The sequence below is a fragment of the Equus caballus genome, chromosome 16, assembly GCF_041296265.1.
Source record: "Equus caballus isolate H_3958 breed thoroughbred chromosome 16, TB-T2T, whole genome shotgun sequence".
Lineage (NCBI taxonomy): Eukaryota > Metazoa > Chordata > Mammalia > Perissodactyla > Equidae > Equus > Equus caballus.
Genome location: NC_091699.1, coordinates 42,474,925 through 42,491,225, shown reverse-complemented (window position 1 = coordinate 42,491,225; position 16,301 = coordinate 42,474,925). Strand labels below are relative to the sequence as shown.

Here is a 16,301-nt window from a genome sequence, read left to right as displayed (position 1 = left end):
AGATAATTCCTTACTGGGGAGGGCCCACCTGTGCATTGAGGCATGTTGAGCAGCATCCCTAGCCTACCCACTAAATGCCAGTAGCACACTCCTCCCAGTTGTGACAACCAAAAATGCCTCCAGAGAGTCCGAAATCACCCCCATTTGAGAACCATTGCTCTAAATCAAACTCTAGGCTTGTTTACAAAATGCTGTCTGATTTCTCTTTATCCAAAGAAAATGTCAGAGCCGGAGGAGTCTCGTAGCCTCAGCTCTCTGCCTCAGTGCCTCCCTCTACACATGGATAGTTAACCCCGAGTGATTGCTGAAATCAAAAGTGTTCTGCATTCCCTCTTCCACCAAAACCAATGGCAGCAGAGCTATGGAAATGAAAACTTGCTCTCCTGAGACCAGAGCGAACTAAACTAAGCACAGGCAACCGGCCACCCCTCCCGAGGTGCACCCTGGCCTGGCCTTTGTGTCCGGCATGCATTCCAGCACAGGAGGCCTGGCCCGATGGGCTGGCTGCACTGCATCCCTGCCAGCATCCAGATCACTGCTTTCTGGCCTTTCACTGTCAGGCCACGGAGGGGACCATGGACTCGGTGCCAGAAAAGAAAATGAAAAGTGAAGCTGAACCTCTGCAGTCCATTCTCTGGATGCTGAATCTCCCACTATTACATCTCGGCATGACATTTCACGGCCAGCAGGGGAGGAGGCCCAGTCCTGAAAGCTGAACAAATGCCGGGCACACAGGCCTGCCAGCGCCCTCGCAGTCTCCCCGGACTTATGAATAAAAGATGGAGGTTTTGTCTCTGTCGTTTCCCTGGTACCCTGTAAGAATAACAACTTGTCGCTTTTTGACGTTTTAACTTACTTTGAAAAATAATCAATATTAACTTCACATGTCTTGGCCCTTAAATCTGGGGCAAATAAAAGAAAGAAACGCCATGTAATTAGGTAGAAGATAGTAATTCAAGTTAAACTAATGAAACTGTCCATAAGAGACTCTAATAAAATAATTTAGGCAACACACAATCACAGAACCAAAAGGCTGGAAACTGACTTTGAAGACATGTTTTGAGTGAAGTGGCCTTTACTGGAAATAAAGTTCAATGTTTTCTTAGCACAAAGGAAAGAAATGACTGAATTTTGGTGTGAGGAAGCACTCAACCGTAAACCTGCCTTGGCCAAATAGAGGTTTTAATAGGAACTCATTCCCAGTCGCTGAGGGCGACATCTACAACTGTTTGTAACAAGACCATGTGAATAGCAAAGCCTTGTGCATTCTTGCGACACCGCACTCCTAATTTTGAGAGTACAGTTGATTTCAAATAATCTTTAAAGAAAGAGATTATATTATGGGATAGCACAAATGACACCCTGCACTTTCTTTTGGACTCTCAGTAAAGGAAAAGGAAGCCTTAATAGAAAGCATCGTGTTTTTTTTAAAGACAACACAAGACTAAATTGGGTCAAACCATTAGGTCTCTTTAAGTGCAACAATTTCAAACAGAAAAAAAATTTTGCTCATCGCTAAAACTGTATCTCTATTTGTTCCCTATCGATGTCTACAATACAATCGTGTCACAGTATCACCTGGAAAGGCACCTTGCCAAAATACTTAACTTGACCCTAATCATGAGGAAACAATCAGAAATCCAAATTGTGGGATGGTCTACAAAAGTGACCTTGACACTTCAGAATGTGTATGTTATAAAGGACCCAAAAAACAGGTGGAGAGACTGTTTTAGATTAAAGGAGACTAAAGAGACAGTTCCGTCTAAAAGCAACGAGTGATCCTTGTCTGAATCCAGGGATGTGATTCAGAACGAAATCACGAAGGACGCCAGGAAGAGAATCAAAGTACATGTGGCATAATTGTAAGAACTGGTGGCTCTAGGCAAACAGGAATAGGTGTTCATTTTACTGTTCTCTCAACTTTTGCATAGGTTTGAAAATTTTCAGAATACAAAATATGGGAGATGGAGTACAGTAAAGAGAAGCCTCAGGGACAGATGACTGGCTATCCGCTGGGGCGGGTGGGGGCCGGGCAGCAACAACTTCATTTTTCTGTTTAGTTTCAGAAAATATATGCCTCAAAATATTACTAATATTTCTTAAAGGAAAATTATATAAAGTCTTACTATAGAATAGATCCAGGATAAAAATAAATTAAAAACAACATCATAACATGACATTATTCACTTAACGGGGGGAAGGGGTGTGCACACAGTGGACATTTAAGACATTCATGTTTCTGCCTTTAAAAAAGTCACAGGTCCCTTTAAAATCTCCCTTATGCCTTTGCCTAAAACTCTTCTCCTGCAATTTATCATTCTCTTTCTCCTCTTGTCAGAATTCCTACTAATTTAAAAACTTTTTAGAAGGGCTCTTTAAAACTTCCCTGCCTTCCACTCAAACTCTCCCCCATTATCAACCCCCATCCTTTTTTAATGAAATAAAAGCACTGATTACACTAGTCTTGATCGAAAAACTATGCGCTTAAAAAAAAAAAGTGTGACCCTTTAAGTAAGAGGAAGAAAGTTTAGTAGATGGAAAATGTGCTCAAGTGAAAAGATGTGGGGGGTAGAATTTCTGTCTCTCGAGGACTTCAAAGCCCAGGGAGAACAATGAGAGAGGGAGCATGTCCAGAGCAGCCCTATGAGGGACCTGGGTGATGGTCACCTTGGGGCGCCTCGGACACTGGGAACCCACTGCTCCCGTCGCCCCAAAGCAGTCTTTGGCCTGCAAAACCAGATGTTACATTTTCTCTGCTTCATTCCAGTAAAACTCCATGACCTCTTTCTCAAATTAAAAAGGCAATGCTATTTTTTTAAACCACAGGAGCTATCTTTAGTGAAGCCTTCTAAGGATTTCATTAATTCATAGCCAGCCAACCAGGACTTTTCCCACAGTCTCCCACAAAAAAGCCCGGGAAGTCACTGATTGCTTGGCTGGATCTGAATATGAGCAGAGGTAAGATCAGAAATATCTAGTTCCTCCCACAGGGAGGCAAGGCACAAAAATCAAAGCCAGGCAAAAACTCATTAGCACAGCTGGCCTGCAAACCCACAGCCCCGGAAAGAAGGCAAAGAGCATCTTTGATTCTGGATGGAGCGTCTGGTGACTTCAGAAAATGAAATGCATTCAAAACCAGAGGGGAATGTAACAAAATGAGACCTGTATCTCTGTTAAAAAGACAAGGTTTTCATACCAACTGAGGGCTGCTGCCAGGGAGTAAGTTTCATTTCATTCACATAGTTTCATAACGTCCAAACCAGGATGCTGAGTCAGTACTTAGCGGTAACTTTTCACATTTTTCTCGTCCACAGAGTAGGGTAACGTGGACAGTCCAAACATCCCCTCTTCAAGCAACCAGCATTTTGCAAAGTGCAATTCCCATCCGTTACCAGCCCAAGCACCACCTGTACCATTCCCTGGGAACCTGTCCTGCAGCCCAGCAGGTGGCTAACATGCGGCAGACTGCCAATAATCTGGTGTGAATGAATACGGGGAGCATATTTTTATGCTACTCTCAGCACCTAGTGCCACATGATGGGCCAACGTTAAGAAAACATAACTACAGAACTTCAGAGGAAATTTTTATTACGACTGCTCGCCTTACATGTCACCTCCTCAGAGAGGCCACCCGGGATCACCTGCTTGTGCAGCTACGGCTTTCATCACCCCATTTTAATTTCCTGCAGAGCACTCAGTCATTCAAGAAACATGTAGGGAGAACCTACTGTGTGCTGGGCACTGTTCTCCTGACGCAGCAGAGAACAAAACAGATAAAGGCCCTGTCCTTGTGGAGCTGACATTGCACTGGGAGGAAGACAGACAGACAGACAGACAAGAAAATACTATATGTGCCTCATGGTGAAAAGTTCTGTGGAGAAAAATAAAGTGAGGAAAAGAGGAGAGAGTGCAGCGGGTTGTTATTCTAAGTAGGGAGGGTCAGGTCTGGTATTTTGGTATCTTATTGTTTCCCCTACTACAATCTAAGCTCCAGAAATCAGGCCTAGCACATGGAAAGCACCAAATCCTCACTGAATGAATGAACGGCCACTGAAGGTCACTCTTAGCAAGCCATCCGTCGCTGGAGAAATGTTCCTAGCTTCACCATTCCTCAAAGGGTGCACGCAGGCAAAAGCCAAGGCATCCTACTGTCTAGTCTCAGCCTACATCTTCGGCCTTCCTGTTCCCAGCCCCTCCGATGAGCCATCCTCCTCCACCTGGGCCCACATGCTTCTTCCTGCCCCAACCGTCCTCTCACCTCCTGGTTCCACTCGCAGTGAGGCCCTGCTCAAGGTCTCCCTGGTGAGGCCTGCCTTCTTCAGCCATCCCAGTCCTGTCCTCTAAGCCTCCTCTGAATCATTCAAATTAAGTTTCTTCATATACAAACCAAGTTTCCGCTGCTGCTTCACTGCATTGCTGCAAACACGGCTGAATGCATCCTCACTAAATCTGCAGGCACGATGGGGTCGGTCTGACTTTACTAAATGCAGGGCTTCTGGCACCGGTGAGATTCACATGGGGAGGATGGGAGGCTGGGTGGCTGGCTTTGGTGTGGAGAAACCCCACAGAGAAAGGTGGGCCTCTGCCAAGGCAGAGGAAACTGAAGCAGACAAGAAGCCAGTGACTGGGAACCGACTGAGACAGAGCTCCAAAGGTGGGTGCCTCGCAGCGCCTCAGGCCCTTGCCTGTCATTACCCTGCTTCTCACATAGGCAACTGCACAAGGAGGAATGTTCTAGGATGAGGAGCAGCAGGAACCGTGGTTCATGTTTTTCTGGGAGGAGTGGGGAAGTGCGGAGAGAGGAGAGAGAGTTCACTGTACCATGGACTCCTTCCTGTGTCTCCCTGAGCCCCTGGGTCTTTGTCTTGCACACCAGCCAGGGTGGGAAGCCACTGCGGACAGGCGCCTAACCTCACTCCTCTTTGTCTTTTCCCCCTGGGCAAGTTACCATGACTTGACACAGAGTAGCTGCTCAAAGAACCGTCTCTTGTCTCCTCACTCCAAATAAGCCTTTTTGAACTTCAGATATGGAGCTGTGAGAGTAAATCCTAACCATGTGAGTGCCTGTGCCCCACCCAGAGCAAACGTGCTCACTCCGGAGGAAGCAAGCGATAAACTGTGTCACTCAACAGTTGGTCCCATGCTCAGGCTGCCTGCTCCTGCATTTGGTCTGGATTGCACTGCATTCTCCTGAGATAAAAGAGGGGCCATTTCAGAAGAGGAGAAACCAGAAATCACCTGGACAGAATAAAATCACAAAGAGTTTCTAAACCATATGGCCTGTCTCAGGAAAATGTACCTCTCCGTTCCAAGGAAACCCTCCCTCTATCCCCATCAACCCTCCCACTCCCAAGTGAAACAGTCCATCTCAGAACAGAAGTCTGGGGCCATAGCCAGCATTTTTTAAAGGGTTACCATTCGGGGTGGGGAGGGGGCCCTACAAAACTGACAAAACAGAACACTTGGAAAAACTCCTAGTTTTTAAAGGAATGAAATATTTTTTAAATCTAAAAAAGCTATATTTAAAACCTACTACCTCATGATTTCAAACGGATCCATTTGAAGTATTCATTTAATGTGTGAAATGTAAATATCCATCTAAACATTTTAATTAATGCTATCAACTTCCATTCCCTTTTCAAAGTTGCTGCTTCAATTTTCTATAGCATTTCTGATAAGTTCAAGCAAGTTTCCCTACAATGTAGTACTTTTAATGAAAAGCCTCATGATTAATGTCTATTAGATCAGGTTTGGGATGAAGAAACATATAATGAAATTACAATTTATTAAACTTCCAACAATACTTGCCATCCACTTCCCTTTCAACTCAACATACCAGCCTTATGCAAATAAAACATTTACCGTTAGGTTTACTATGAAACAAATGCATCTTAAAAGTGCACAGTAGAGGGAGTTTTCATTTACACTATTAAATCAGACAATTTATAAGCCAACTTCCGTTTTAGAAGAGAATTACATGTGTGTTCACATCACATCTTTATTTTGTCATCCACCCAGTGATTTGTTGAGGACAGCTGGTACCTATTAAGGCCTCCCTTTAAATGTTGTAGCCTTAATTAGCTACATCCACCTTCCCCCAACATTTCCAAACAAGGAACCAAAGAAAAGGGAAGCTGTTTTTATCACGGATACTTTGAACAACGGAGTTGTAAATGTTAAAATAATAGTCTCCATCAGAAACTAACTAGTCATTCATTTTTTAGGCCCCTTCACAAAAACAGGGTGCAGGTTACAGAGGTTAAATTTTCAATCTTTGATGCTTCAGAAATTTTTTAATTGTTCAATTTTTAGTTTCCTGCCTGGTGTCATTAATCAAACCTTCTTTTAAGATACTGCTTGGGAAAGGATAAGAGACAGTCTCTCGGAAGATATTCTTGGTACTATTTAAGCTACAAGCTTCTTCCCTGGACTTCTAAACACGAGACCAAGCAGACAGAATGTGCAAGTCCAGAATAAGCCAACAACGGTTTTCTAGGAACAGACATCATGCCCTTCCCAGACACTGAAGAGTTTCCTACTCACACACTAATAAATTCAGTTGATTGAATCCTTTTAACTTGCCCTAGGTAGATAAAACACACGCTGATTTAATTGCAATTTAGGCTTCCCTTTAAAAAAAAAAATAGGACCCGTTTATGCATTCACGACTTCAAGTGTGAATTATGTCAACAGGCTAAATTTTGCGCAAGATAAGGAGCCATCTCAAGGATTCCCCCTTAGATTTGGTTTCCTCTTAGAGGCTTGCCCCAGCTTTAATCTGCAGTAAGACTATCTGTTTCAATAGGATGTGATCACTTCTTGGGCTTGTGTCTTTTCAATCAGCGGTGGCCCTGCCGGGTTTAGAGTGGCGGAGAGGAAGTGGCCTGTGGTTAAACAGAGGAAATACCAAGGCATTTTAATAGAGCAAATAGTCTCTTTACTTCCCACCGGGAAGAGCTTCAAAGGCCCCGGGCCCTGGAGGAGACAATGTGTTGCAGGGCCATCAGTCACCTAATCATGTGTCAGGCCCATTCAGAACATCCCAGCAGCCAAGACAAACATTACCCAGGAGGACATGGCCTCCCACCGCCGGGCAAGTCAGGCTGCCTGGAGATGGGGCTCATGGCACCAGCACAGGCAGCCCCCCTGGGCTTGCTGAGGGCAAGAGACCCTCCAAATTTGAGGGTGATGCGAAACAGGAAAGGTCTCAGCTGCCAGGGTAGAGTGGCGGGAGAGAGGTCTGCTCCAAGGGTGCTGCCCCCTACCCCAGCCTGTGAAGCTTCTGGGGGACCTGAGCCCCCGCCTCAGCCCATACTCTTACAAATTGAGGGTAGGGGGCCCAAGCAGAAGCCTAAAAACCCATCCATCAGAGGCAGACGCAAGAGCCAGAGAGGAATGAAAGGGACAATTAACTGTTGATGGGGTGGCCCCAGCCGCAGCAGACATGTGCTGGGGCACGGTATGTGAAAAGTTCAGGCACCTATGGGGCAAAAGAGTGTTTAAAAGCTTAAAAAAAAAAACCCAAAACCCAACACAGTTTAGGCCAAATGAAGCATGAAGAAAACCCAACTTAAAATAAAGACTTAGAAAAGCATTAGCAGTTCTTTCCTTGATGGGGAAGCCGTCTGTAAGCTTTGAACTGCTGAGAATATGATTTGGATCCTACTCTACTCTTTCCTGAGACCGGTTTCCAGACAAGCCCAGCTGTTCTGGGGAGGAACCCAGTGGAAGCGTCAGGTCCCCTTCACTCCCGGCCTCCTCTTCAACCCCACACCACAGGCACCCCCCCAAACTGGGGTGTTCTGCCCAGCTGGCTCCCCAGCTCCCCCTTCAGCCAGCCTGACCGCGTCTGTTAGTGACAGCTCTGACAAAGTCTCCACTTTCCTCTTTAAGTTCAGTGAAGTAATTTAAAGTCAAACTCTGATTTTAAATGTTTAGAACATGGCTTCCCAGCCCCTTCTCCAGATCACAGAAGCCCTGTTTCCTAAAGCAGTGGCTCTCATCCTTGAGAGTGTACCAGAGGAACTTGTTAAGATGCCCATTCCTGGGCTCCACCTCACTTCCACTCTGGTCCCATTAGCCTGGAATCTGCATTTTAACAAGTTCCCAAGGCAATCCCGATACTGAAAGCCCCTGGACATCACTCTGAGAAAGCATGTTTGGAACAAGGAAATAGTGCCACAGACAGTACTTAGCTGCTGGTCACATTCACCCAGCTGTATTCCCGAGTTAATAACTAGCAATGCCTCAGGCACTGCAGGGGCGGCGGGGGCGGGGTGGGGGAGGGGGGTAGATGCATGGGGGTGGGGAGAGAGGGGAGGGCTGCTCAAGGGAGACAGACAGAGGCCAGGATTCCCAATTAACACAGCAAAACACACTGGAAGAAAGCATCGCACTTATTATAAAAATGTCTCTGAAAAACGTGTCAACCAGGCTGAGTCATTTTTAACCAAGAATTTTGTAAGGGACACAAAAGCATGTATAACATGGACAACATGGCCACAGGACAGGCAGACCAGATGCAGGCCTGGGAGCCATGAGCTGCAAGTGAATGAAAACGCATCCAATTGAGAATCAAATAAACATGCCTGGGCCCACAGCCAAGGAGAGTTCTTGGACTGGACTTTTATCAGGGACCTAAATTTTAACCAGCTGGAACTTCTTCTTTTCCAAGTACCACCCTATTCCTTCCTACCTTTTGAGACGAAGTATTTGCCTTAAATGGGAAACTCACACTTCATTGTAAAGACAATGCCAGCATTCTGGCTTCCTTAATTCCTAAAGGAGCAGACTTTTGGGGAGGTAGAAATTGTGTTTCGAGGATAAGAGACCAGAGAAGATGTACCTGGCTTAGGTAGGAAGGCAAGCAATGTCCCTCCTCCCCCACTGCAGGAAAAGCCTTAAGTAAAATCCTGTGGGAGTAAATTCCTAATTCCTCATTGCATAAAGAGGCTTCTCAAACAACTAACAAGACCAGAGGTGATAAAAACCTCAGCACAAGTGACTGATACAAAGACACCCCTCACAGAAGAAAACCACTCCACGATCAAGAAGCAAGAGTTAAGACCCAGTGGGCATGAGGATAGTGGCCCCTCTGGAAGTTTTACAAATTGTTCCTTCTTTGGGAAAACTGTATTTATTACTCAAAGAGCAACTTTACCTGGCAAGGGCCCTAAGAGGTTTTTTTTTTTAAGTAGTCGAGGAAGTGTGCCCACAACTCATTTCTAAAACACTGAGCTGTGTTCAAGATGGTATCAGCCCCTTAACTGCCCCACTAATAATGGAGAGGTTGTGAAATCTGACCACTTAAACCAGAGCAGCCCCGGAGGGTGTGTTAGCAGAGCCACCTGAGGGTGGGCCGGCTGCAGTCACCTTGCAAGTCCTGGGAAAATGCACATTCCTGCGGGGGCAAGAGTTCCTGGAACAAAATGCTCCCTGGAGATCAAGGGTGTCATTCGCTCAGCTCCCTTCTAGCACCCAGATCCTGCCCCTCCTCCAGGGCTCACTTTTCTACCCTGCCGTCCCCCTCTTAGGTTCTGTGTGACCTGGACCCACAAGAAGCCCTCTCCTGTTTGCATAACACATAATCGAAACTTCTATGCTCACAGAGCCTCAACTAGACCGTAAGCAACCTAAGAACTGAGACCAACATCTGTGGCGTGAACACCCACTATGTGGTAGGGGACTCACACATGAACCAAATACTCAAGTCACTGTACACCAGTACTTACTGGCCAGTCCTCTGACACAGCAACTTCTGGAAGAACTTACCTAGAAAAGTGGGGGCAACGAAGGCTTCCTGCAGGAAGTGATGCTGGAGCTGAGAGGGGAGGCTGAGGTGTAAAGAGAAGGAACACAGGCAGAGACAGCACCAGAGACAGCACGTGCAAAAGCCTGCTGTGGAGAGGACACTGGAGCTTGGAGCTCTGATCTCTCCCCCCACTTAAAATCTATCACTTAATATAGGATTTAGCAGAAGACTGCAGGTTCTAATTGGGTTCAGCCAAGATTTACAGGGCTCCAGGCTCTAAGGCCACCAAGATGAGGTTAAGTGCTTGGCTAAAGAAACTGGTCTGAAGGCACAGATGTGAACAAAATACTGATGATGTAGTCTAGCGAGAACCAAAGTGCAAGGACCTGCATGAGAAGGCAAAGCAAGGGGAATGGCATTCAGGGAGGGCTTCCCTGAGAAGGCATCACCTGAGCTGAGTCTTAGGCCAAGTGGGGGGTTGGGGGGTGGCAAGGGAAAGCATGCCACAGCAGCATAAAGGGCACAGGAGTTAGGGAGCAGGGTGGGAGGGGCTGAGGCTGGAAAGGTGGGTATGTGAAGCAGGTGGGCAAGCTGGGTCAGAGAGAGCTGGTGGCTCCATCAGATGCACCAAAAGGAAAGTCCAGGAGGGAAGGAGCCATGCATCAGGAAAGAACCTGGAATCCGGGACATGGCCCAGAGGCTTCCATGCTCATTCAAGAAGGGGATGAAGATGACCTAAGGGCACGATGGGTGGGGCCAAGCGAGGAGCTGCTGAGAAAGTCACCACAACTAGGATTTGTGGTGGGAGAAAGGAGGTCAGCATGAGCGTCCAGTCACTCAGGCAGGGGCCGCCACTAATTCTGTGGGGTGCACAAGGTGCAGGTTTAGGGGAGAACACATTCCGACAAGCAAAGAGAACAAAACCACCAGCTTGGCTCCTTTGGGGCAACTACTATGCCCACAACATTAAAACTTCACAAGCTTTGGCCACTGACACATGAAGCCACCTAGGCAAGTGCAGAAAAACAACAAACTGGACTGATCCACCTATGCCATCAATGAAAACTCTGAATAAAATGCCTGTGATGCCGCCACAGTTATTCAAAGCCAACATATCAGTTTAGATCCAAAAAATGTAGGAGGATCAATAAGTCAACATGAGATAGCCTTAAGGAAAACTTTGTTATCTAAAACCTGGGGAAAACTATCTATCTAAAAAAAAACAGTGATACTTTACTAAAATGGGACAAAGCAGGAAAATGTGGTGTTTTACTCAAATAGGAAGGATGTTATATTCACTCTGGGGCTGGTGGGATGTTGGGTTACAGCTGTGCAGCTATTGGGTTTAAAGACATCCCAGCTGCCTAGCTCGTACCTGGTTTTCTGCACTGTTTCTCCGAAAGTGGGGCAAGAGAGCTGGAGGCACCAGCCTGTGCCCCTAAAAGGGTGTCAGGTCCTAGGCCCTGACTGCACTGAGGCCGTTCAAAGCACCCCAGAAGATGTGGGTCAGTATTGCTCTACGTGAACTACGCCATACTCATCCCTCAGAGCAGCAGTGCTAGAGAAACCAGGAAATCCCCATTTTCCAGGTGAAGAAACTGAGGCTCATGGCTACTCAGGAGCAGAGCTAAGGTCATGTCCGTGGCTGCCTGAGCGCAAGCCGGTGTCTTCTCTACAAGGCTGAAGATCATGAGTGAACTGCCGCCAGATCAACCCTGTAGGCTTCTGTAGGAAGCGCGGAGCAGACGGATGCGATCTCTGGGTCCTGGGGCCGTCCAAGCCCAGGAGCCCTGGTGGGGACCGGGGACCACGCACACCACCCTCCTCCCATGCCCCACCGCCCAGACCGCGTCACAGAAGCGATCGGTTATGGGGACAGGGCTCCAAGTACACGTCAAAGTCTGTGCACCTCTCCAGTCTCATCTCGGGCACCTGACCGAGGTGACAAACTCATGCCTCCCTTTGGCTGTGAAAAATATTCCCAACGCACGGGATGAGTGTGGGTGGGAGACCATCCGTGAGACCACTCGCTAGACGAAGGGCTGAACAGGAGAGCAAACTTTCCCAGCAAGTCAGGAGACGGGGGTGGGGTGAAAGTGGGGGAAGACGGCCCAGCCTAGAAGAAACAAAGCGGCCCCGAGAGAAGGGCGCATCCCTCCCCAGCGCTCCGGGTCCCCTCCCTGGCAGTCCCGGGCCTTTGCAGAGCTGTGAACCAGAGGTTCAGGGAAAGATGCCCACTCCCGCTCCAAAGCGCTCCCCGCCCGGGCAGCTCGGAGGATCCCAGCCCCGGGGCGCGCAGCTCTCAGGCGGAGGAGGTCCCGAGCCGGGAACAAAGGGTGGGGCGCCCTCCTCCCGCCCGCCACTGAGCGCCCCTCTTGCCCGCCCTCGGGGAACCGGACCCCGGCCGGTAGCTGCGCCTCATTAGCAACACAAAGCCGGGGGCCGGGCGGCCCCTTTCATCCCGGCCGGGGCTGGCGGACGCGCGCCCCAGGAGGGAGGGAGGACGGGCGGGAGCAGCAGGGACCCCAGCCCGGCCGCAGACTCCACAGAGAGCAGGCACGTCGGAGCGGACTCGGCTGCCAGCGAGCACCTGTGTGCGCCGCGCCTGCCGCGCCCCCCGCGCTGTTGGGGACAGCGAGAAAGTCGCCGTCCTCTCCTTACCCTCCAGCCGCAGGTGTCCGCGCCCCGCGCTCTGCTGGAGCCGCCCGCGGCCACGGCCAGCTGCGAGCCGTTGAGGCAGGCGTTGACCGTGAAGAAGACGGAACAGAGCTGCAGCCACGGGGCCATGGCCGTGCGCTCGCCCAGCCCGGCCCTACTCTGAGCCTCGGCGGCCTGCAGCTGGCCAGCCCCGAGTGGGCGGTGGCGCCGGCGGCGGCGGAGCCGCCGGTCCAGCCGAGCATGCGCCACCGGCCGCGCCCCGCCCCTTCTCCCCTGGCCCCGCCCCCAGCCCCGAATCTCGTGCTCTGGCCACGCCCTCTAGGCCCCGCCCCTATGGCTCCGCCCCGAGTGACCGCTAAGGAGTCGGCAGCTGCAGTTTTTTTCTCTCACCTGAGATCTCTTTTTTAATCCAAAGGATTTGCCCATGGGAAGCATCCCCCTGCAAAAACTCGGGAAAACACAAAGAATATAATAATAGTTTTAATAATAATAATTTAATAAGCACCCACTCTTTGCCAGGCCTCTTCTTGAATCCTCCCAGCCACAGAGGGAAGTGGCGGTATCTTTGGTATCCCCGTTTCTGGTGCAGAAAAGTTAGAGTAATACGGTAGTTAGAGAAATCCTGGCTGGACCTCGGACAAATGACTTGCCTTCTCCAAGCTACTGTTCCCTCCCTGGTAAACCGGAATAACAATAAGAGTAAGCAACCTAGTCTGGGGAGGATTCTGTTGGCGAACAAGTAGCAAGCGCTCCATAAAAGCTAGTCTGTGCTTACCTGTCTTGCATAGAGTCCCACAGCGGGTACCCGCCAGACCTGAGATTAAAATCCAGATCTGACAAAAATACTCTTAACCACTACATTTGTCAAACTTACTCTTGTGAAGTGGGTGGTATCTCTGCTTGGGAGAGGAAGCTGAGGCTCAGAGAAGTGGGGTACCCAAAGTCTTATGACTTCACCGCAAACCCCTGCCCCCTTTGACTTATGTCTGTGCACCTGAATCCCACTTCTTCCCCCTTCTCCATTGCCTCATCCCGCATCCCTGCTACCACCTCCTCCTCCACAACATCTTCCCAAGGGCTTTTCCTGCTTCCACTTTTGTCCCAAAATACAGTGCATTTCAGCACCCTGGACCCAGAGTGATCTTAAAAAGGTAAATCAGACCCCTGACTTATCCTGATTAAAAATCTCCTGCAGTGGCTTTTATTCAGTAGCCATTTAGAATAAAATCTGTACTGACCTCCTCCTCTCCCACATTATCTCTGCCTACTCTGCCTTCACTACCCAGCTTCAGCTATGCTGATCTCAAACTCGATCCCATCCTAGTCTTCTTGTCTCAGCAAACCTTGGAGACTCTTACCTCCATCCATCAGACAAGGCAGCCTCCATGACTCTCTCCTTCCAGGGCCCAGAATCCCTTCCTCTCCTTGTCTGCCTGGCCTAAGTGCGATGACAGCTCAGGGGCTGCTAACACTGGGTTTCTGTACTTTCCCTTGTGGCTCCGTAAGCCCTGCCCATACCTTGTGCTTAAACCCTCTGCAGAAGCAGAGATGGCCCCTGCTTTGCATGCTACCCCCATGGAGAAAGAAGACTCTCCTCAATAAGGCTAGCAGAAGTCCTAGGGATTGGCTCTGACAAGGAACCTTTGGGACCAGGGAGCAGAGCCAGCTTCACCTGAACCACAGAGGCTGGAAGTGGGAGACAGTGGTTGTCCAAGGAAAACTGGCATTGCTGCCAGAGAAAGAGAGGACGACAACAGCATCCACCAGAAGCCCCAGGGGCGAGGATTTCCTGTCCATGTGCACCACTGCACAGAAATGTTTTATTTTGCATCTCACTGCCAGGATATTCAGGAGTTCAGCCAGATCAAGTGAGGACAAGCACCACAACTTCTTTTGTCATCCAAAAGACCAGGATCCACAGTATTCCCCCTCTGGAGTAGCATTCTCCAAATGAACCTCATGCAGCATGTTGTTCGTCTGGGGGAGCTCTTGGTTCAATGCTCTGCTTCCTTCTACATCTCTGCCCACCCTCTCTGACACTCTTGGTACCCATCTCTGGGTCATTCCCAACCCCCACAGCAGAGGGTGTCAGGGGTTTGGCCATGAATGTCAGAGGTGCCAGGGGCTGAGACCAGGCCAGGGCCACATGGGTGTTGGTGAAAGACCAAGAAAACCATGAGGCTGTCTGCTCCTTAATCTATATGATATTCCAGCCTAGATATGCTCCATAACTTATTAACCAATCCCCCGCTGAAGGATTTCTATTATAATCAGTGATTCAAAAATATCCTCACACATTTATCTTGATGCATTTATTCAACTATTATTTTCTTAAGATACATTTCTAGAATTGGAACTGCTGAATTATACATATTTAAAACTGCTCAATATCTCATTGCTGTCTTAATTGGCTTTTCCGGTTGCTAATAAGGTTCTCTTGTATTTAGTGTCCATTTACATTTCTTCCTTTGTTCTGGACTTAGACTCCAGGAAAAGGATCAGTACTCGGAGCTTATGACAGAGGGAGAGCGTTAGGGAGGTCACTGGGGGAGAGGAGAGCCTTTCTTCCTGGGTTTTACTGACATCACCATATGATAGAGTGACCCAGGAAGGCAGAGTGTTGATCTTGCTCCCTTTGTAGTCTCCACACCCACCCACTATTGATGTCCCTCCCACCCACAGCTCAGTGCCCAATCGTGACACTCTCTGTGACAGCCTCTGAAATGCTGCAGAGTTCAGAGAGTGCTCCAACCTTTCTAAGGAGAATGGAGGACAGAAGAAAGAAAAGCCCTGTGTCCACTCTAAAACATGGTTAGAATGACATCCCTTAGGACCAGGGACTGAGAGGCCCTCCTCCTACCTTATAAGGAAGCCATAAGCATGCGTGTGGGGGTGGGGTGGGGTGGGGTGGGAGAGCCACATACATCAAAGGGTAAAATTTGGTCAGGAAATCAAGGTAATAAATTGGCGTTTAGCATCAACCTTCTCATTCTGGTCTTCTCCATTGATTCTTTTCCTCTCATCCCTTCTTTTTATCTTGACCCTTCAGAATATTTGTGAGGCTGCAGGAAGTGAACTTTGTACTGGGAGCTGACATAAAATGAGAGAGCCAGGTCCCCACACAGCCTCCGTGGACCGTATCTTCTTTCAGGCACAGCCGAGACCAACTGTGTATGACCAGAGGATGAAGCCCTCCCCAAACACAACACATGGTCCCACCCATCAAGGCCAGGATTGCCTGTGGCCAGTCACAATTTCAGCCATCCCTCGCCATCCTGTCTGATCCACTCTATGCCTCCAGTGCTTGGCACTCTGCCTGGCATACACCAGTGGGCACGAAACTGTTGCCGCCTCCATCCCTGTTTGGAATGAAGCTGGAGATTAAACAGATTAAATCACCTTAAAATAAGCTGCTGATGAAATGCAAATATATTTCCCCAATTTACCTAAACAGATAAGAAAAATCCTTAACTTAAGGATTGGATTTTGTTAGGAGTCAAATTATCCCCTGAAACATAAGAAAGGAAAAAGTGATCATGGAAATAATTTGTATCCTGAATCATTTTTAGCTGAGAATAACTAAAGACCATTTTAATGAACAGCAGTTAGAAGCAGTGGTCCGAAATTCTAATTTATTTTTGGTATTGTGATCAAGTAGTATGTTTTATGTACTAATCAAGATATTAAAGGTAAAGGATGCTCCCCCACCCGCGCCCCGAGTCTCTCAGCAGGCCCAGGGAGCAAGTTTCCTAGGGCTTTGTGGGGAGCAGTATTCGGAGAACAGGCACTCTCCTGAAAGCCCCCAGCCTCTGTCTGAGCCCCCTAAGGCTGCCTGGATGCCAGTTCGCGCCCCGGGGCAGTCTTGGCTCCAACAGGGTAGTTGTCATCATCT

The 16,301-nt window shown here is 48.5% G+C and overlaps 1 protein-coding gene across 2 annotated transcripts in view; it reads right to left on the bottom strand.

Annotated features, from left to right (window-relative positions):
- Positions 1 to 12,701, bottom strand: part of IL17RD (interleukin 17 receptor D) — a 64,263-nt gene extending 51,562 nt beyond the window's left edge. The window contains exon 1 of one of the 2 annotated variants that reach the window (XM_023620232.2): positions 12,413 to 12,701. In XM_023620232.2, coding sequence (XP_023476000.1) covers positions 12,413 to 12,538 — 126 coding nt within the window. In that variant the 5' untranslated portion in view covers positions 12,539 to 12,701. The remainder of the gene's footprint in view (positions 1 to 12,412) is intronic. The other variant, XM_023620233.1, reaches the window with a different exon arrangement.
- Positions 12,702 to 16,301: the final 3,600 nt, after the last annotated feature.